The 19,437-nt window shown below is 64.6% G+C and overlaps 1 protein-coding gene across 2 annotated transcripts; it reads left to right on the top strand.

Moving 5' to 3' along the window:
• LOC120401520 (uridine-cytidine kinase-like 1) lies at positions 1–19,228 on the top strand. Of its 2 annotated transcripts, XM_039531610.1 has the most exons (16): positions 1–143; positions 702–901; positions 4,842–4,948; positions 5,344–5,514; positions 6,508–6,579; positions 6,938–7,127; positions 7,566–7,627; positions 9,343–9,359; positions 12,713–12,811; positions 14,289–14,382; positions 15,504–15,566; positions 16,082–16,204; positions 16,375–16,482; positions 17,127–17,283; positions 17,516–17,531; positions 18,671–19,228. In XM_039531610.1, exons 1-16 carry the CDS (start codon positions 97–99, stop codon positions 19,074–19,076), a joined length of 1,932 nt encoding a protein of 643 aa, XP_039387544.1. In that variant the 5' UTR covers positions 1–96; the 3' UTR covers positions 19,077–19,228. The 2 variants fall into 2 exon arrangements, with proteins under 2 accessions (XP_039387544.1, XP_039387545.1); XM_039531611.1 differs by lacking the exon at positions 18,671–19,228 and having other exon boundaries at positions 2–143; positions 17,516–18,064.
• Positions 19,229–19,437: the final 209 nt, after the last annotated feature.

Genomic DNA, 19,437 nt, shown 5'->3' with positions numbered 1-19,437 from the left:
GCTGGGAGTTGTAGTTCTCGCTGCCCCGCCCGACGGAGCCACGAGACACGGCTCTGGGGACCGCAGCTCCCGGCAGCCCCTGCGGCAACCGGCAAGATGGCGGCGGCGGGCGCGGAGGGGTGGCCCGGGTCGCGGCGGGACAGGTGAGGGCGGGGTGTGTCCGAGCGCGCTGTGGGGGTCGGAGGGTGCAAGGGGGCTCGGGCTCTCTGGGGCGCGCTGCCCGGCGGGGGCGGGGGGCAGCCCGGGCTCTCTGGGGCGCGCTGCCCGGCGGAGGGCCCGGGCTGTCTGGGGCGCGCTGCCCGGCGGGGCGGGGCAGCCCGGGCTCTCTGGGGCGCTGCCCGGCGGGGCCCGGGCTGTCTGGGGCGCGCTGCCCGGCGGGGCGGGGGGGCGGGGCCCGGGCTCTCTGGGCGCGCTGCCCGGCAGGGGCGGGGGCCCGGGATGTCAGGGGCGTGCTGCCCTGGGGCGGGCTCTCTGGGGCGCGCTGCCCGGCGGGGGCGGGGGGGGGCCGGGCTCCCTGGGGCGCGCTGCCCGGCGGGGGCGGGGGGGGGCCGGGCTCCCTGGGGCGCGCGGCCCGGCGCCCGGCGGGGTGGGGGCCCGGGCTCTCTGGGGCGCGCTGCCCGGCGGGGGCGGGGGGCAGCCCGGGCTGTCAGGGGCGCGCTGCCCTCGGGGGGGGACCGGCTCTGAGGTGTGGTGCCCCGCAGCGGCAGTGGTGAGGACTCCCTGGACACGCTGCTGAGCCGCCTGCCGCTGACGCCCGCGCTGTCCCCGCGGAAGCGGACCATGAGCCAGTCGAAGACGGAGCCCCCGCTGCTGCGGACCAGCAAACGGACCATTTACACGGCGGGGCGGCCGCCCTGGTACACCGAGACGGGCACGCCCTTCAAGGAAGCCTTCGTCATCGGTGAGACAACCCCCCCCCCCGCAGCTGTGCCAGGTGCGGGACCCGCCAGGAGGGGCCTGCCCCAGCCGTCACGCCCTGCTGGGCTCCCCAATCTAGCTCCTGGCCTCATGGGCAGCTCGGGCTGGCCCTGCCGCTCCCCTGCCTGCGCTGCTCTCCGGTGCCGTGCACTGTCCTGGCGAAAGCGCAGCATCGCTGGGCCTGTGTCGGGCTGGGGCTGGTGTCCAAGGGCGGCTCAAACTCGCCGCTCACCAACGTTGCTAGACTGGCGAAAGGTTCGGTGTAGACCTGGCCTTACGCTGCTAGGCCCGCTGGGCCCGGGCCCTGGAGCACCCCAGAGGGGAAGGGCCGAGACCTTGAACCTGACCTGATGCCTGTGGGCAGGTGGGATGTGCTGGCAGGCCCCCATGTTGCCGGGGAGAGGAGCTGCAGCAGGCTGAGCTAGCTGGACTCCCCGCCATGCCCAGGGCTCCCTGCCCAGGGCTCCTGCTCCAGGTGGGATGTGCTGGCAGGCCCCCATGTTGCTGGGTAGAGGTGCTGCAGCAGGCTGAGCTAGCTGGACTCCCCGCAGTGCCCAGGGCTCCCTGCCCAGGTGTGTCTTGTTGCTGTGATGCAGATGGGGGCTGGAGTGTGTATAACTGAGGCAGGTCCTTGCCCTCCAGGAAGGGGCGAGGGGGTGTCTCCTAGCCAGCCTGAGGTTGCAGGCACTGTTACTTGTGGGTGTTGCTGAGCGAGGACTCCAGCAGTCTCCTAGACCAGGGGTAGGCAACCTATGGCACACGTGCCGCCTTTGGCATGTGAGCTGATTTTCAGGGGCACTCACACTGCCTGCGTCCTGGGGGCTCTGCATTTTAATTTAATTTTAAATGAAGCTTCTTAAACATTTTAAAAACCTTATTTACTTTATATACAACAGTAGTTTAGTTATATATTATAGACGTCTAGAAAGAGACCTTCTAAAAACGTTAAAATGTATTACTGGCACGCGAAACCTTAAATTAGAGCAAATAGATGAAGATTCGGCACAGCACTTCTGAAAGGTTGCCGGTCCCTGTCCTAGACTTTGGACTGTACTGACTGACTGTGGGTGTGAACCTGCTGCTGTGCACCCCTCAACCCCCAGGCCTCTCCTGCCCACCCAACCACTCCTCCACCCCCGATCAGGTCCGGCTCTGCGCTGCTAGCCTTCCCCCTGCAGCCTGGCGCTGTTCCCCCTCTCTGCCTTTACCCCACTGGGCCTTGCTGTGAGTAGATGAGCTGCCTGCTCCAAGCACCACTGTTGCCAGCACCAGCTGTGGAATAGCCCCTCTCTTTCCCCAGTCTGAGCTCCCTGGGGCTCAGTGGGGCAGAGAGCAAGGGGGGAGGGAGCCCGTGTGGCTGATGTGTTAGAATGGACATGCTGACTGCCTTGAAGGGTCCTGCCCCATGAGGCTTCCTGATTCAGCAACTGACATGGACACAGGGATCAGAGGGGATCATGCTTTGTGTGGGGTGATGGGAAGCGAGCGTGGGGGTTACAGTGAGCTTAAGGGGGCAGAGGGGTGATGGCAAGTGGAGGGAGGAGCTGGGGGGGGATGAGAGGGTGAGGAGGGAAGTGGCCAGTAGGCAGGGGATGATGGGCAGTGGGAGGGGCAGGGTCAAGGGGTGACAATGAGCTGGAGGGGTCAGTGGGTGCTGTTGAGTGGGGAAGGGGTGACACAGGTGGGAGGGGGCAGTGGCAGGCAGGGAGGGGATGATGGAGAATGGGGGGCAGGCTCTAGGGGTGACAGCAGGTGCTGGTGAGTTGGGGGAGTGACATGGGTGGGGAGGGCAGTAGTAGGGAGGGGATGGGGGTCTAGGGGTCAGCAGGTGCTGGTGAGTGGGGGAGGGTGTGACACAGATGGGAGGGGGCAGTGGCAGGCAGGGAGGGACGATGGAGAATGGGGGCAGGCTCAAGGGGTGACAGCAGGTGCTGGTGAGTTGGGGTGACATGGGTGGGAGAGGGGTCTAGGGGTGACAGTGAGCTGGAGGGGTCAGTGGGTGCTAGTGAGTGGGGGAGGGAGTGACGCAGATGGGAGGGGGCAGTGGCAGGCAGGGAGGGGATGATGGAGAATGGGGGGCAGGCTCAAGGGGTGACAGCAGGTGCTGGTGAGTTGGGGGTGACATGGGTGGGGAGAGGGGTCAGCGGGTGCTGGTGAGTGGGGGAGGGAGTGATGCAGATGGGAGGGGGCAGTGGCAGGCAGGGAGGGGACGATGGAGAATGGGGGGCAGGCTCAATTGGTGACAGCAGGTGCTGGTGAGTGGGGGAGGGTGTGACACAGGTGGGACGATGGAGAATGGGGGCAGGCTCAATTGGTGACAGCAGGTGCCGGTGAGTGGGGGAGGGTGCAGGGAGGGGATGGGGGTCTAGGGGTGACAGTGAGCTGGAGGGGTCAGCGGGTGCTGGTGAGTGGGGAAGGGGTGACACAGGTGGGAGGGGGCAGTGGCAGGCAGGGAGGGGATGATGGCGAATGGGGGGCAGGCTCAGTTGGTGACAGCAGGTGCTGGTGAGTGGGGGAGGGTGTGACACAGGTGGGACGATGGAGAATGGGGGCAGGCTCAATTGGTGACAGCAGGTGCCGGTGAGTGGGGGAGGGTGTGACACAGGTGGGACGATGGAGAATGGGGCAGGCTCAATTGGTGACAGCAGGTGCCGGTGAGTGGGGAGGGTGCAGGGAGGAGGGGTCTAGGGGTGACAGTGAGCTGGAGGGGTCAGCGGGTGCTGGTGAGTGGGGGAGGGAGTGACGCAGATGGGAGGGGGCAGTGGCAGGCAGGGAGGGACGATGGAGACTGGGGGCAGGCCCAAGGGGTGACAGCAGGTGCTGGTGAGTGGGGGAGGGTGCAGGGAGGGGATGGGGGTCTAGGGGTGACAGTGAGCTGGAGGGGTCAGCGGGTGCTGGTGAGTGGGGGAGGGAGTGATGCAGATGGGAGGGGGCAGTGGCAGGCAGGGAGGGGACGATGGAGAATGGGGGCAGGCTCAATTGGTGACAGCAGGTGCTGGTGAGTGGGGGAGGGTGCTGGGAGGGGCTGGGGGTCTAGGGGTGACAGTGAGCTGGAGGGGTCAGTGGGTGCTGTTGAGTGGGGAAGGGGTGACACAGGTGGGACGATGGAGAATGGGGGGCAGGTTCAGTTGGTGACAGCAGGTGCTGGTGAGTGGGGGAGGGTGTGACACAGGTGGGAGGGGGCAGGGAGGGATGGGGGTCTAGGGGTGACAGAGCTGGAGAGGGTCAGGGGGTGCTGGTGAGTGGGTGGGAGGGTGGGAGGGGGGGGCAGCAGATGATGGAGAATGGGGGGCAGGCTCAGTTGGTGACAGCAGGTGCTGGTGAGTGGGGGAGGGGTGGTCTGGCCAGTTCTTTCATTGAGCAGCTCTGAGGCCTTGTCCCTTTGCCCAGCAGCCTGTACCGACCCACCTGGCCTCTGCTACGCCTGAACGTAGCCCTGGGCAGCGTCTCTGCGAAGTTTGGAGCAATGCTGCCAGACAGCATATTGGGGAGATGATGTGGGTCAGGCCAGCTCTGTCCCGTCCTGCTCCCCAAGCAGGGACCAGCTGCCCTGAAGCCACGGGGATGGGCATGTGTTGCCTGCCGTTTCTCCGGTGTTCCCCCTGCGTGGCCCTGTCATGGCTGAGGGTGTGGCTTAGCAGGGGCTGTGCCTGACTCTGAGGGCCCTGAGCGTTGGTGTCAGTGTTGTGGCCGGGAGCCCTTGCTAACTGGCCCAGAGCGTTCCCTGGGGGGCAGGCCCAAGCTGCAGCGTGCTGGTGACAAGCCCTTGCTGACAGGGTTCCTCTGGGGGGTGGGATGTGGCTGTTTTCTCCATGCTGACCTTCCTGTGACTCTCCTGGATGGGGAGGTGGCTCTGGCCCCTCTGCGTTGCGCTGGGGAAGCAGCGGCTAGCGCCAGCGTCCCAGGTGGATTTCTCTCCCCAGGCCTGTGTGGAGGGAGCGCGTCAGGCAAGACCACGGTGGCCAATAAGATCATTGAGGCCCTGGATGTGCCCTGGGTGGTGCTGCTGTCCATGGACTGCTTCTATAAGGTGAGCTGTGTGCCCCTGGGGGAAGGGGGAGCCCCGACAGGCTGCACAGGGCTCTGGCACTCGGCCGCCCCAGCCTGAGGCTGACCAGCTGCTGCGAATGGGGGTGGGGGGCCAGAGCCTAGCTGAGGCTGAAGGCGTGGGGAGCTGGGCTCCCTGAGCTCTGCCTGGGAGACAGCCCTGGGTCCCCACCAGTGGGGCAGCTGCTTGGGGGGGTGTCAGGGTGGGGGCACTGGGCTCCGTGTCTGAATTTTGGCAGATCGAACAGACTAAGTTTCTTCCATCTTATCAACCCTTCCCCGTGCCCCTCTCCCTCCCTTCCACATACTGCACCTGTGCCCCTCCCCGGTACGCTGCTCCACCCCCTTCCCTGTGCGCCCCCCCCCACCCCTCCCCAGGTGCTGAATAAGGAGCAGCAGGAGCTGGCTGCCCACAACGAGTACAACTTCGACCACCCCGACGCCTTCGACTTCGACCTGCTGATCAGCGTGCTGCGCAAGCTGAAGAAGGGCAAGAGCGTCAAGGTGCCGGTGTACGACTTCACCACGCACAGCCGCCGCAAGGAGTGGGTATGTGGGGCGGGGCGGGGAGCCCCTCCAGGCGTACGGCTTCCCGAGGGGAGGGCTGGGGGCAGTGGGTATGTGGGGCAGGGCGGGGAGCCCCTCCAGGCGTACGGCTTCCCGAGGGGAGGCTGGGGCTGTGGGTATGTGGGGTGGGGCGGGGAGCCCCTCCAGGCGTACGGCTTCCCGAGGGGAGGGCTGGGGGCAGTGGGTATGTGGGGCGGGGCGGGGAGCCCCTCCAGACGTACGGCTTCCCGAGGGGAGGGCTGGGGGCAGTGGGTATGTGGGGCGGGGCGGGGGGCCCCTCCAGGCGTACGGCTTCCCGAGGGGAGGGCGGGGGGCAGTGGGTCTGTGGGGGCTGGGGGGGGAGCCCCTCCAGGTGTACGGCTTCCTGAGGGGAGGGCTGGGGGCAGTGGGTATGTGGGGCGGGGCGGGGAGCCCCTCCAGACGTACGGCTTCCCGAGGGGAGGGCTGGGGGCAGGGGGTATGTGGGGGCAGGGCGGGGAGCCCCTCCAGACGAACGGCTTCCCGAGGAGGGCTGGGGCAGTGGGTATGTGGGGCAGGCGGGAGCCCCTCCAGGCTTACGGCTTCCCGAGGGGAGGGCTGGGGGCAGTGGGTATGTGGGGTGGCGGGAGCCTCCAGGCGTCTGGCTTCCCGAGGGAGGGCTGGGGCAGTGGGTATGTGGGGCGGGGCGGGGAGCCCCTCCAGGAGTACGGCTTCCCGAGGGGAGGGCTGGGGGCAGTGGGTATGGGGGGCGGGAGCCCTCCAGGTGTACGGCTTCCCGGGAGGCTGGGGCAGTGGGTATGTGGGGGCAGGGCGGGGAGCCCCTCCAGGCGTACGACTTCCCGAGGGGAGGGGAGGGCCCTGTGTGTGTGTTTGTGGGAAGGTTGGGGTGTGTGGGCACGGGTTGGGGTAGGGCAGGGCTATGGGGTGCCGTGGGGGAGCAGACAGGGTCAGGGTTACCGGTCTCTGAAGCGTGGTGTGGCCCTTCTCTCCCTGCAGAAAACCATCTATGGGGCCAATGTGGTCGTGTTCGAGGGGATTTTATCTTTTGCCAACAAGGAGCTGCTGAAGGTATGGAGTTCCTGCGGGGGCTGGGCTCTGCTTGGGGCAGGGGCCGCTGTCCTGGGTGCCTGCGGGGGCAGGGGCCGCTGTCCTGGGTGCCTGCGGGGGCAGGGGCCGCTGTCCTGGGTGCCTGCGGGGGCAGGGGCCGCTGTCCTGGGTGCCTGCGGGGGCAGGGGCGCTGCCTGGGAACCGGTGGGGAGGACAGGTCTGTCCTCAGAGCACCCTGGTGGGGTGGGGGAGACTCGCGTGGAGGGAGGGGGAACAGCCAGCTGGCCACTCCTGAGAAGCACCCCATTGTGCTCTGTGTGGTCAGAGCTGGGTGTGCGGGGGCAGGGCCCGGACGGGTGCTCACCCTCCCGGCCCCCAGCTCCTGGACATGAAGGTGTTTGTGGACACGGACTCTGACATCCGGCTGGTGCGGCGGCTGCAGCGTGACATCATGGAGCGCGGGCGGGACATCGTGGGGGTCATCAAGCAGTACAACAAGTTCGTCAAGCCGGCCTTCGAGCAGTACATCGAGCCCACCGTGCAGGTGGCCGACATCGTGGTGCCCAGAGGTGAGGCCAGGGCCGGGGGAGCTGGGGGTGAGGCCAGGCTTCAGGTGGGCAGTGGGGGCCAGGGTGGGTGGGGCTGTGCTCTGGGTATCTGGAGGGGTGTCAGGGTGGGCAGGGCTGGGCTCCAGGGGGCTGGAAGTGTTGGGGTGAGTGGGTGGGGAGCTGGGCTGGGGATCAGGGGGATGTGTGGGCAGGGTTGGGGTGGGAGGGACTGGGCTCCAGGTGGGCAGGGGTGTCGTGTAGGCAGGGCTGTGTTCCAGGTGGGTGGAGTGGGCTGGGCTGGGGGACTGGGCTCCCGGTGGGAGTGAGTGGGTGAGGAGCTGGGCTGAGGGGTCGGGGTGGGGGGTGGGCTGGGTTCTGGGGAGGGGAGAAGTGTGGGTGGGGTGGGCTGGGGTGGGGGCAGAAGGGCTGTGGTTCATTTCTGGTTCTTGCTCCCGTCAGGTGGGGAGAACTTTGTGGCCCTGGATCTCATTGTGCAGCATGTGCACAGCCAGCTGGAGAAGGTGAGGGGGGCTGGGCCAGGGCCAGGGTAGGGGGGCTGGAGAAGGTGAGGGGGGCTGGGCTAGGCCGGGGGGGGGGCTGGGCCCAGCCCGGCTGCTGCTGTGTCTGGCTCCTTGGTCAGTGTGCGCTGTGGGGGGGACAACGGGCCCTGTGGCTCCTGCTGACCCAGGATTGTCCCTGTCTCAAGGCCCCTGGTGCCCCAGTGGTGCCTCCAGCCAGGCTGAGGGGGGAAGGGTGAGAGTGAGCAGGGCCCGAGCTGGCTGGCCCAGAGCACCCCATTGCACGTCTTCCGCACCCCCTTGTTCTCCAGTCTGGTGCCCCACGCTGGTAGCTGGCCCCTGCTCACCTGGTCCCACAGTCCTGACCTGCAGCCCCCGGCCAGCCCAGCCCAGCCCTGGGCTCCCCACACACAGCCCTGCCAGTGCCCCCATCCTGCCCCACAGACCCCTGCCAGCCCTGAGCTCCCCACACATAGCCCTGCCAGTGCCCCAATCCTGCCACACAGACCTTCTGCCAGCCCTGAGCTCCCCCCACAGCTCTGCCAGTGCCCCCATCCTGCCCCACAGCCTCCTGCTAGGAGCTCCCCCCACAGCCCTGCCAGTGCCCCCATCCTGCCCCACAGCCTCCTGCCAGCCCTGAGCTCCCCACACACAGCCCTGCCCCCCCCCCAATCCCAACCCATAGCCCGCCAGCCCTGAGCTCCCCACACACAGCCCTGCCAGTGCCCCCAACCCGCCCCACAGCCTTCTGCTATGAGCTCCCCCCCAGAGCTCTGCCAGTGCCTCCATCCTGCCCCACAGCCCCTGCCATGAGCTCCCCACAAACAGCTCTGCCAGTGCCCCAGTCGCAACCCACAGCCCCCTGCCAGCCCTGGGCTCCCCACACACAGCCCTGCCAGTGCCCCAATCCTGCCACACAGCCCCATCCTGCCCCACAGCCTCCTGCCAGCCCAGCCCTGGGCTCCCCACACACAGCCCTGCCAGTGCCCCCATCCTGCCCCACAGCCTCCTGCCAGCCCAGCCCTGGGCTCCCCACACACAGCCCTGCCAGTGCCCCCATCCTGCCCCACAGCCTCCTGCCAGCCCAGCCCTGGGCTCCCCATACACAGCCCTGCCAGTGCCCCCAATCCTGCCCCACAGCCCCCGGCCAGCCCTGAGCTCCCCACACACAGCCCTGCCAGTGCCCCAATCCCAACCCATAGCCCCCTGCCAGCCCTGAGCTCCCCACACACAGCCCTGCCAGTGCCCCAATCCTGCCACACAGACCTTCTGCCAGCCCTGAGCTCCCCCCACAGCTCTGCCAGTGCCCCCATCCTGCCCCACAGCCTCCTGCTAGGAGCTCCCCCACAGCTCTGCCAGTGCCCCCATCCCGCCCCACAGCCCCTGGCCAGCCCAGCCCTGAGCTCCGCACACACAGCCCTGCCAGTGCCCCCATCCCGCCCCACAGCCCCCTGCCAGCCCAGCCCTGCCCCTCCATGGATATACGTGCACCCACTGCTGATGGCTCTGCTGTGGCTTTGCCTGCTCTCGGAGTTAGCAATGGCTGGAGGTGCTGGGCTGCCATCGGGGTGGGCATGGGGGCTGGGCTGCCGTGGGGCTGGCTTGGGTGCTGGCTGGCTTGTGACCAGTTGCGTGCAGTGACAGATCTTCTGTATTTCTCTCCTCATCCCCTGCCCTGTAATCACCGTGTCTCCCGACGTGGGCTCTCGCCATTGCAGCGTGAAATCACGGTCAGGTACGATGGGTGCAGTGCGGCCCCTTTCCCCTCAGCCCAGGGAGCAGTGCAGGGAGGGGAGCAGCCCAGACCTGTCCCCGGGGCGCAGTGCGGGGACCTGGGAGGGGAGCAGCCGCACAGACGAGGCATGGGGAGCACTGGCCCTGCTGAAGGGCTGGCAGCGCTAGTGACCACTCGATTCCTGTGGCCCACGACGTGCATAGACTCCCTGCTGCTGCTCCTGTAGCTGACTGCCTGGGAGCCCCTGCAGCCGCCACCTGCCCACCGGGGATGGCTCTGGCCCCTCCGCAGCGTGTGCTGGGTCCCCCGGGGGGGCCTCTGCTTGGCGCAGCGGAGCCCGCTGCTGGGTGGCTTGCAGCCTGGGAGCTGCCGATCGCATCTCCTCTGGAGTCCGAGGGGCTCCCCGAGCAGGGAGAGCTGCTGCGGCTTGCTGGCAGCTTGTCGGCACAGCTCCCCGGAGGGAGGGGCGCCAGGACCCTTGCCCTGCCTCCTCTGCTGGCCTCCTCTTGGGCAGCCGAGGGGAGTGTGTGTGTATGTGTATGGGAGGGGGTCTGACCCCTTGGGACCGCTCTGGCCACTCTCCTTGCTGCTCGCACCGGGCCAGGCTGTGCTGCTGAGTCGTGGGGCTCAGCTGCTGTCGGGGGGGGGGGGGGGGCTGGCTTGGCTCCTCCAGAGCGGGTCTGGAAAGGGGCAGCAGCCCCAGTGCACACTCCCACGCCGGGATTGCCAGCTTAACGCAGCGCTGCTGGGCGTGCTGTGCTCAGACACTGCCGTGCTGCTGCCGCTGCTGCTGCTGGGCTGTGGCAGGGCAAAGCCAAAACGGGAGGGGGGCCTCCATGGCCACCTGCTGGGGCCAGGCAGCTCCACCCCCATTCCTGTCCCTGCAGCTAGGTGGGACCAGGCCGCTTCCCTCCTCCAGGTGCTTCCAGCAGCTCCCTGCTCTCGCTAGGGCTGGGGCCAGATGCTTCTCCCTTCAGGCCCTGTTGGGCTGCCCCCCTCTCCCCACAGCAGGAAGCTGCTGCCGCCTGCTGCCCTCTAACTCCCGTTTGTCTCTCTTTTGTCCCCCGTCGTGCCCTCCCCTGTCCCTGTGGGCCCGCGGTGTCTGCACCAGAGGAAGCTGCGCTGGGATATGTGAGGACAGTTTGTCTCTGTTCCTTCTCTGCTGCCCTGGCTGCTCCTGTGTGTGTTGCTTGGCTTGGGGGGACGTCTCCTTGGCTCGTGACTTGCTTTGTTTGTCTCGGAGCCCTGAGCTCCAGCCCCGCGGAGCAGAGCAGAGCAGAGCCTGCCCACGGTGCTGTGTGTGAGACCTGCGGGGCTGGGGCTGTCACCCAGGCCTCTCCACAGCCTCTTGGCACTAACCCCCTGCCAGGCAGGGCCCTGGTGCACGCTGGGCTCCCTGCTGTGGGAGGAGGGGGGAAGCGGCAGATAGGCCTGGGGAGCAGTTGCTGCTAGCCCTGCCCCTGGAGGAATGGGGGGGGCAGTGAAGCTGAGCGCCCCACGCTGCGTGAGCTTCGCCACCTGCGCAGTTGGGATATGGGCTTCGCCCAGGGGAGCACTGGGCAGGCTGCTCCTGCTTTTCCTCCAGCGAGAGACACGCTTCATTGGCCTCAAACTGCACCACAGCCGTGAGAGCAGCTGGGCCTGGAAGGGGCACCCAGCTGGGTTCAGGGCTGCGTGGGTGTCACAGAGCCACGGGATCGGTGCTACGTCCCCAGCTTGGGAACAGACTCTCGGAGGAGCCCTTCAGTGGGCCAGACCCCACGGGTCCCACTCTCCCTTCCCGAGTCTGAACCGCTGGGCTCCAGCAGTGCTGCTTCACACCAAGAGCTCTGGTCAGCGAGTGCCACTGAGACCCATCCGAGTAGAGGCTTGTCCATTCGCAGCGATCCAGGCACCTTGCTGGATATTTGCAGTGACACTCACAGCTGCTTTAAACAGGGTGAGGAGCCCAGAGAGAGGAGTCCTGGCTGAGCCCATAGAGGAGAAGCTTGAAGCATGGACCATGGTGGTCAGTGCAGAGCCCAGCCAGGCTGCAGTGAACTCCAGGCCCCCCACCCCTGGTTTAAATTGGGTCAGTGTAACTATGTTGCTCAGGGGTGTGAAAAATATCCCCCCCCGGAGTGGCATAGTTGAGCTGACCTAAGTCCCCGTCTAGACAGCGCTAGGTTGACAGAAGAATTCTTCCATCGACCTATCCCCTGCCTTCTGGGGAGGTGGATTATCGACACCGCGTCCTTTCGGCGTGTCTGCACTGAGCTGCTACACAAGGCAGCTGCAGCATTTTGAGCATAGACAAACCCTAAGTCTGACCTCCTCAGTCACAACTAGTCTGCCCCAGAAGCGCACATGGCCCAGCCTGCAGCACCCCTGGTGGAGGTGCGCGATGCCAGCGGGCGAGCGCTCTCCCATCGGGGTAACTACTGCACCTCGGCAAGAGGCGGAAGCGATGGTGGTGGGAGAGCGTCTCCCGCTGACCAGCGCCTGTAACATGCGTCGCGCGGGGGGTGGCCTTTTCACACCCCTGAGCGACAGAAGTTAGATGGACAGTTCCTAGGGGAGAGCGTTTCCTCCAGAAGCCAGCACCCATCCCAGCTCTCACCCGCCAGGCATTTGTTCTCGGCTCAGCCTCCTTGCTGAGAGGAGTCATCAGAGCTGGTCGTCTCTCTGGCCCCATTCTTGATCTGCGGGGTGTCAGCTGGTTTGCTGATGACTCCGTTCATTCCACCCAGACGGGGAGATGACACCCACCTAGGTCTCTTAGCCTGGCCTAAGAGCCAACGTCATCCCTTTTCCCCAGTGAATAACAGTGCAGTGCATAGGGGAAACTGAGGCACGGCTAGGCTTCAGAACAGCTCTTACAATTCCCTTGTCACAGCAGGCCCTTAGGGGCTGTCTGTACTGCGTGGGGAGGCTGCACCTGCGTTAGCTTCCGTCTAAACTAGCCTCAATCTAGCTAGCTCACAACTCGCTTGAGTGACAAGTGTGTACCAGGGCCCCGCCGGGTGGGGCTAGCCTGCAACACTGCCCAGGCTACTGCAGCTTCACTGCCATTGCTAGTCCAGCTCCTTGGAGGTGGGGCCCTCCCTGGTGTGCCAGAGCAAGTGTCTACGTGTCCCGTCCCCCCCCCCCCCAATGCAGCTGGGGGTCTGTGCCCTGTGTTTGGAGGGAGCCCCGGGAGCAGGGCATGGGACTGCCATGCAGATATCAGACACACATGTGCCCGCGGGGTAGTGAATGTGGTGGAGCTGGCAGGGCCACCGGCACGTCCATGCATGTGCTGCTGGCGGGGGGCTTGTGTGTGCATGCTTGTGCCAATGCCTGGCAGAGCCACACTCACTTGTCTATCTCTGCAGAGCGGCCCTGGCCTCTGCCCACCAAGGGCAGCCGCTGCCCAAGTCGCTGAGTGTCCTCGAGAGCACGCCGCAGGTGCGTGGCATGCACACCATCATCAGGTACTGTGTCCTCCCGGCTGCTGTGTCTGGGGGCGTGCCTCTCCTTCCCCCCTGTCCTCTCCGCCTGGGGGGCAGCCTCTCCTTTCCCCCCACGCCCGCCCTCTCCTTTCCCCACGCCCGCCCTCTCCTTCCGCCTGCCCGCCTCTCCGCTGGGGCAGCCTCTCCTTTCCCCCCACGCCCGCCCGCGCCGTCCGCCCGCCCGCCCTCTCCCCTGAGGCAGCCTCTCCTTTCCCCCCATGCCCGCCCTCTCCTTCCCCCCTGTCCTCTCCCCCTGGGGGGCAGCCTCTCCTTTCCCCCCACGCCCGCCCTCTCCTTCCGCCCGCTCGCCCTCTCCTCCCGGGGCGGGGACGGGGGCTGGCCTAGTTGCAGTCCTGGAGCACTTCTGTCCCCCTGCCTCAGTTTCTCTTCTGACTTTTCCATTAACTCACTCTGACAGGCATATTTCAAATCAAGCCCCCTTGAGGTGTGGTTGACAAAGTCTCTCGAACATGGGCCTCCTTTGGCCCTGGTTCCCTTCGCTGCAGGGTGTCCATCGTAAAATAACCTCTGGACTCCTACTTGAGTCCCTATTTATGCATCCAAGGCTGGGATTAGCTCTTTCGGCCACAGCGTTACAGGAGGAGCTCACGTTGAGCTGATTATCCATCCCCACTCCCAAATCGTTCCCAAAATAACTGTCCCCTGTGCTGAGTATCAGCTGCATTCTTTGTTCCTAGATCTATACATTTACATCTAGCCGTATTAAGAGTGATCTGGCTCTCTGTGTGACCTGTCCTCTTCATTATTTACCACTCCCCCAATCTTTATCAGGGGTGGTTTTGTTCTCTTTCAGAGGGCCCAAGAACAGATCCCTGTGGGACTTCACTAGGAGCACTCACTTGAGGATGATTCCCTGTTTACAGTGTTATTTTGAGACCTGTCAGCTAGCTTTTAATCCACTTACTGTGTGCCATTTTGAATATGTATCATTTTAGTTAGTGTCACGTGGTACCAAGTCAAATGCCTTACAGAAATCTAAGTCTGTCACATCACCACTGTTACCTTTATCAGCCAAACTTGTAACCTCATCAGAAAGAGAGAGATCCTATCAAACTATTTCCATAAATCCACGGTGATTGAAAAGGAGAGGAATATAATTAATGCCATTCTTTATTAAGTGTCTCCCATATCAGTTCTTCCCTTATTTTCCCTGGAGGGGAGGTGATGGCTAGGTCCCCTCTATGCCGTGGGACCCCCACATGGGAGAGGTGACAGGCCCCGGTGCAGGGCGTGCATGGATCTACCCTGGCAGCCGTCTGGGAGAACCTGGCTCAGTCTGGGGAGTGACGAGATATTTTCCCCAATATGCCTGCTCTGCCCCCATCCACTTCCCTGCGCTGCATTCTCCTGCCCATGGGATGGGGCTGGAATTGGGGTGGGGGGACGCAGGGGCCCCAGGGCCTGGAGTCTGCTCTCATCTCTGTCACTGGTCCCACAGGAACAAGGACACAACCAGAGATGAATTCATCTTCTATTCCAAGCGCCTGATGAGGCTGCTGATTGAACATGCCCTCTCCTTCCTGCCACTCAAAGTATGTGACCTGTAGGCCCTGCCCCTTCCCTGGTGACCTGCCCCTTCTGCCTGCCACTCATGGTACAGGCCCCGCCCCTTCTGCCTGCCACTCACGGTACAGGCCCTGCCCTTTCCTTGGTGACCAGCCCTTCTGCCTGCCACTCATGGTACAGGCCCCGCCCCTTCTGCCTGCCACTCATGGTACAGGCCCCGCCCCTTCCCCGGTGACCAGCCCTTCCTGCCTGCCACTCTCACTACAGGTCCTGCCCTTTCCTTGGTGACCGGCCCTTCCTGCCTGCCAATCATGGTACAGGCCCCGCCCCTTCTGCCTGCCACTCATGGTACAGGTCCCGCCCCTTCCCTGGTGACCTGCCTGCCACTCATGGTATAGGCCCTGCCCCTTCTGCCTGCCACTCATGGTACAGGCCCTGCCCCTTCCCCGGTGACCAGCCCTTCCTGCCTGCCACTCTCACTACAGGCCCCACCCCTCCGGCCTGCCATTCATGCTACAGGCCCTGCCCCTCTTCCTCCTGCTTACAGTAAAGGTCCTGCCCCTTCCTGGGTGACCTGCCTCTGCTACCTGCCACTCACGGTATGGGCCCTGCCCCTTCCCCAGTGACCTGTCCCTCCTGCCTGCCAGTCATGGTACAGGCCCCGCCTCTCCTGCCTGCCACTCAAGGTATAGGCCCCACCCTTTCTGCCTGCCACTCATGGTACAGGCCCTGCCCCTCCTGCCTGCCACTCACGGTATAGGCCCTGCCCCTTCCCCAGTGACCTGCCCCTCCTGCCTGCCACTTATGTTATTGGCCCTGCCCCTCCTGCCTGCCACTCACGGTATAGGCCCTGCCCCTCCTGCCTGCCACTCACGGTATAGGCCCTGCCCCTTCCCCAGTGACCTGCCCCTCCTGCCTGCCACTCACGGTATAGGCCCTGCCCCTCCTGCTTGCCGCTCAAGTTATAGGCCCCACCCTTTCTGCCTGCCACTCACGGTACAGGCCCTGCCCCTTCCAGGTGACTTGCCCCCACCTGCCATGTGAGGCCCAGGCCCTGCTCTTTCGCTGTCTGGACGAAATTGCTGCATCATGCTGCAGCCTGGCTCAGGGTCTGCCCCCACGTTAATGACCTGTTCTTCTCCTGCAGCCAGTGACTGTGGAGACGCCTCAGGGGACCGTGTATGAAGGGAAGCGGTTCCACAGGCAGCGGGTGAGACTGGCCAGGTCCCCGCCCCCCGAACTCTGGGAGGAAGGGTGGCCATTCCACGGCCCTGGCCTGGGGAGGGCTGGTCCCATTCCCTGCTCTGCACAGACTGCCTGTGTGACCTCGGGCCAGTCACTTAGCTTCTGCGAGGTCAGTTCCCCCTGTCCTGTGCAGCGAGGCAGGATTGGGAGAAGATGCTGAGGCTCTCAGGTCCCGGGTTGATGGGGACCAGAGAAATGTCTATCCACCCATCTAGGACAACACCCCCTTGGGCTCCAGGAGGGAGATGCATGGCTTCCCAGACTGCTTTGGGGAATAAGAAAGGTGGCTGGGGGTTCCTTGCCCCAGTGTGAGGGCTGGGGGGCTGTTGGGAGGTGCTGCCCCAGTGCGGGAGGCAGGGGACAGGGAGGGAAGTGCTGCTCTGGTGTGGGGTCTGAGAGGCGGGAGGCGGTCGCTGCCCCCTCGGGGTAGCTGCATGCCCAGTCCAATCTAAGGTGGCTGTTGTCTTCCCTCTGCACCAGATCACAGGTGTGTCCATCCTGCGGGCGGGGGAGACCATGGAGCAGGCGCTCACTGCTGTCTGCAAAGACATTCGACTGGGCAAGATTCTGATCCAGACCAACCACGACACAGGGGAGCCTGAGGTGAGCGCTGCCCTGTCCATCCCTTCTCTGCCCCCAGTGTCCACGGAGTGCTTGTGCTCTCAGCAGCCACCCTGCTCCATCTGGGGGGCTGCACAAGGGGCTGCGTGGGGGGCGGGCCCAGGGCATGGCACTTGACTCCTTCATAAGCCCTGTCCCCCATCTCTCCTCAGCTTCACTATCTGCGGCTCCCCAAGGAGATCAGCGAAGATTATGTCATCCTGATGGACAGCACCGTGTCCACGGGGGCTGCAGCCATGATGGCCGTGCGCGTCCTGCTGGTGAGCCTGCCGGGCTGGCCCAACCCTCTGGGAATCAGGGCGGGCTGCCTGGGGAGTGTAGGCTGAGGTTTCCAGCATGGAAGCAGGGAGGCTACTGCTCTGAGAGCATGGGGCACTTGGCCATAGGTGGTGGTATAATAGGCTAAGCCTCCCCTGGCCTAGCCGCTGCCGCCGGGTTGCAGGTTTTGGCGGTTTGCGTGGGGGAAGTTTTTGCTTCTTATTCTGCGCCAGGCAGGTATTGAGGTGGTTGAGGATATGGTATGTGCTACTCAACTTCCCCAGTTCATCAGTAATCTCCTGGAGTTGCAGATACCACCTCCTCAGCCATCCCGGAACCTGCACGGGGCATAGAAAAAACTCAGTCTTCAGGAGGAGCTTTGCTTTTCCAGCGGGGCGTCTCAGGAGGGGAGGTGCGGCGTGGCTGGGGCCGGCCCAGGGCTTGCGATGGAGGGGGTGGGCTCAGGGCTCCTGGCTGGGGAGGAGGATGGGGGAGTGGGCTTGGGGCGGCCTGGTGCTCCTCCGGCCACGGAGCTGCTTGGGCAGAAGGGGCAGGGCTGGGGCCCTAGCCTCCCGGAAGGGGGCTCCACCTGCCGCCCATGCACTTCACTCTGGGGCCAGACTGCTCAGCACTGTCTGTGCTGCAGGATCACGATGTTCACGAGGAGAAGATCTTCCTGCTGTCCCTGCTGATGGCAGAGATGGGGGTTCACTCCGTGGCCTACGCCTTCCCCCGGGTCCGCATCATCACCACAGCCGTGGACAAGAGGGTCAACGAGGAATTCCACATCATCCCTGGCATCGGTAAGGGGGACGGAGAGCACAGCCTGGCTTGGGCGACTGCCTGTGGCCGCTCAGAGCAGGCCCTACGGTGCCCTTCCTCGGCCCAGAGACAGCCGTGCTCCCGGCAGGGCCGGGCTGGGCTGCAGACTGGGGGGATTGATGTGAGGCAAGGGTTTCATTCCCCTGGGGCTGCCTCGGGGGAGAGGGTGTGGTGCTGCTGCTGGTCGCCTTACCGTGTTGCTTTTGTGTCTAGGTAACTTTGGAGACAGGTACTTTGGTACTGATGCCCCCTCCGTCTGGTGTGAGAGTGAGAGCATGGACTACTGAGCTGGCCTCCCCACCTTGCGCAATGGCCTCCCTTCCTCCTCCCTCCAGCCTTGCCCTTCTGCTCCCCCAGGATGGCCCCTCCCGGCTGGCCTCACAGGCCCTGTGAGACTTAGTGGGATGCTACTTCCCTCTGGACCACATGCTGTCGGGCGAGCAGCCCACCAGCGCCCTCCAGTGTGCGTGCAGGGCAGAGACTGCCTGTGGCCTGGTGTCCGCACGCTGGGCACACACTCCTTGTGCCCCCCTCGGCTGGGTAGGCGGGTGGAGGGGGGATCAGATTCTCCCTGTGGCCCCACATGGATGTGGGTGCGTGTGGAGTGGTGGAGGTGGTAGGAGACTCTCCCTGTGGCCTGGAAGGGGTGAGGTGAGGCCCATGCACTGGCTGGGGCAGGCTCTATATGTTTGTTTGCTGTGAGGAAGCAGCAAAGAGTCTTGTGGCACCTTATAGACTAACAGACATTTTGGAGCATGAGCTTTCATGTACATGCATCCGACGAAGTGGGTATTCACCCACGAAAGCTCATGCTCCAAAACGTCTGTTAGTCTATAAGGTGCCACAAGACTCTTTGCTGCTTTTACAGATCCAGACTAACACGGCTCCCCCTCTGATACTTGCTCTGAGCAGTTACTCCCCCCACGTTCCGGCTCAGGGGCCAGCTACTTGAAAAATTGTCAGGGACAAAGGATCAAATGGAAGGGAACAGCCCCGTCTCCCTCGACCTGCAGCTCTACTCTTTCCCCCCACCCCAGTGCCCTGATAGTCCTGAATGTGGGGCAGGGCCCTGGGGCTGTTTAGCCTGGAGCAGTCTGGTGCTGGCAGGGAACTAGGGCTTGTGCAGAATAGGAGGTGCCCCTCACCACCTACAGCGGGCATTCCAGCCACGGGCCATGTTAGTGAGTCTGGCAGCTCCCTCTTCTCTGGGTCACTGGCCACAGGTGGGTGGCCAGGGCCGCTCTGCTGCTCTGGTGGAGATGCTCAGCTTGTCTGGGAGGTAGGTGGGGGATTGTAGTTCATCCCTATGCAGGTGTGGGCTTGTGCGGAGACCCTGAGCTCCTTCCTTGACTCCTGTCTCGTGCTCAGGGCAGGACAGCTACTTGCCGCAGAAGCTGCTCCAAGGGAGAGCATGACAAGGAGGTCTCAACGTGTTTCAGCAGCCCCCCATCTGAGCCCCTCCCCACAATGCTGCCTCCGTGCCCGGGGCATGGGGAGACGGCTGCCACGCCAGTGCTGGCTCATCCATTACTACAGTGCACAGGAAATCAGGAGCACAGAGTGGGACAAGAGGATTTCCTTCTCCTCGGAGAGCTGGTTTCAGGGAGGTCTCCCATTGCCCCGCACAGTGCTAGAAGCCAGGGGCTGCCTCATGCCTTGCTGGGGCTCTGGGCCCGGGGCCAACAGCACGCGGGTGGGGCATGCTTTTCTTGGCCCTTTACTGAGACTGGCGAGGGCATCCGAGGCTTCTGCAAGATCTCCTGGGCCCGCTTGACGTGCCTGGGAAGTGGCAGATGCCCCTAGTGCTTGGTTCCTGCAAGCGGCTCTTCGCCAGCCCTGGGACCGGGCACCCACCTGCTCTGCCTCTGCAATACTGTACATGGCTGCCTTTGTTTTGTACACGCTAATAAAGGGTCTGCCAGGATTGCCCCGCGCGCCTCCTTTCTGCATGTCGGCTCCAGCGTGAGGGCAATCAAGGAGCAGTGCCCGCCCAGTGCTGGGGGGCCAGGGGCCTCTCCACTGCCTGGCGGGTGACAGGGAGCGGGGCATGCTGGGAGCTGGGGTGAGGGGGAGTGGGGTATGCTGGGAGTTGGCATAGCAGGGGAGCAGGGCATGCTGGGAGCTGGGGTGACAGA

The sequence above is a fragment of the Mauremys reevesii genome, linkage group 3 (assembly GCF_016161935.1).
Source record: "Mauremys reevesii isolate NIE-2019 linkage group 3, ASM1616193v1, whole genome shotgun sequence".
Classification (NCBI taxonomy): domain Eukaryota; kingdom Metazoa; phylum Chordata; order Testudines; family Geoemydidae; genus Mauremys; species Mauremys reevesii.
Note: the sequence above shows the minus strand (reverse complement) of the source record. Positions and strands in the feature narration are given on the sequence as shown.

Coding starts and splice junctions, on each gene's coding strand:
- LOC120401520 (XM_039531610.1), top strand. CDS start 97: ATGGCGGCGGCGGGCGCGGAGGGGTGGCCCGGGTCGCGGCGGGACAG. Junction 16,205..16,374: donor ACGACACAGGGGAGCCTGAG/GTGAGCGCTGCC, acceptor ATCTCTCCTCAG/CTTCACTATCTGCGGCTCCC. Junction 16,483..17,126: donor TGGCCGTGCGCGTCCTGCTG/GTGAGCCTGCCG, acceptor TCTGTGCTGCAG/GATCACGATGTTCACGAGGA.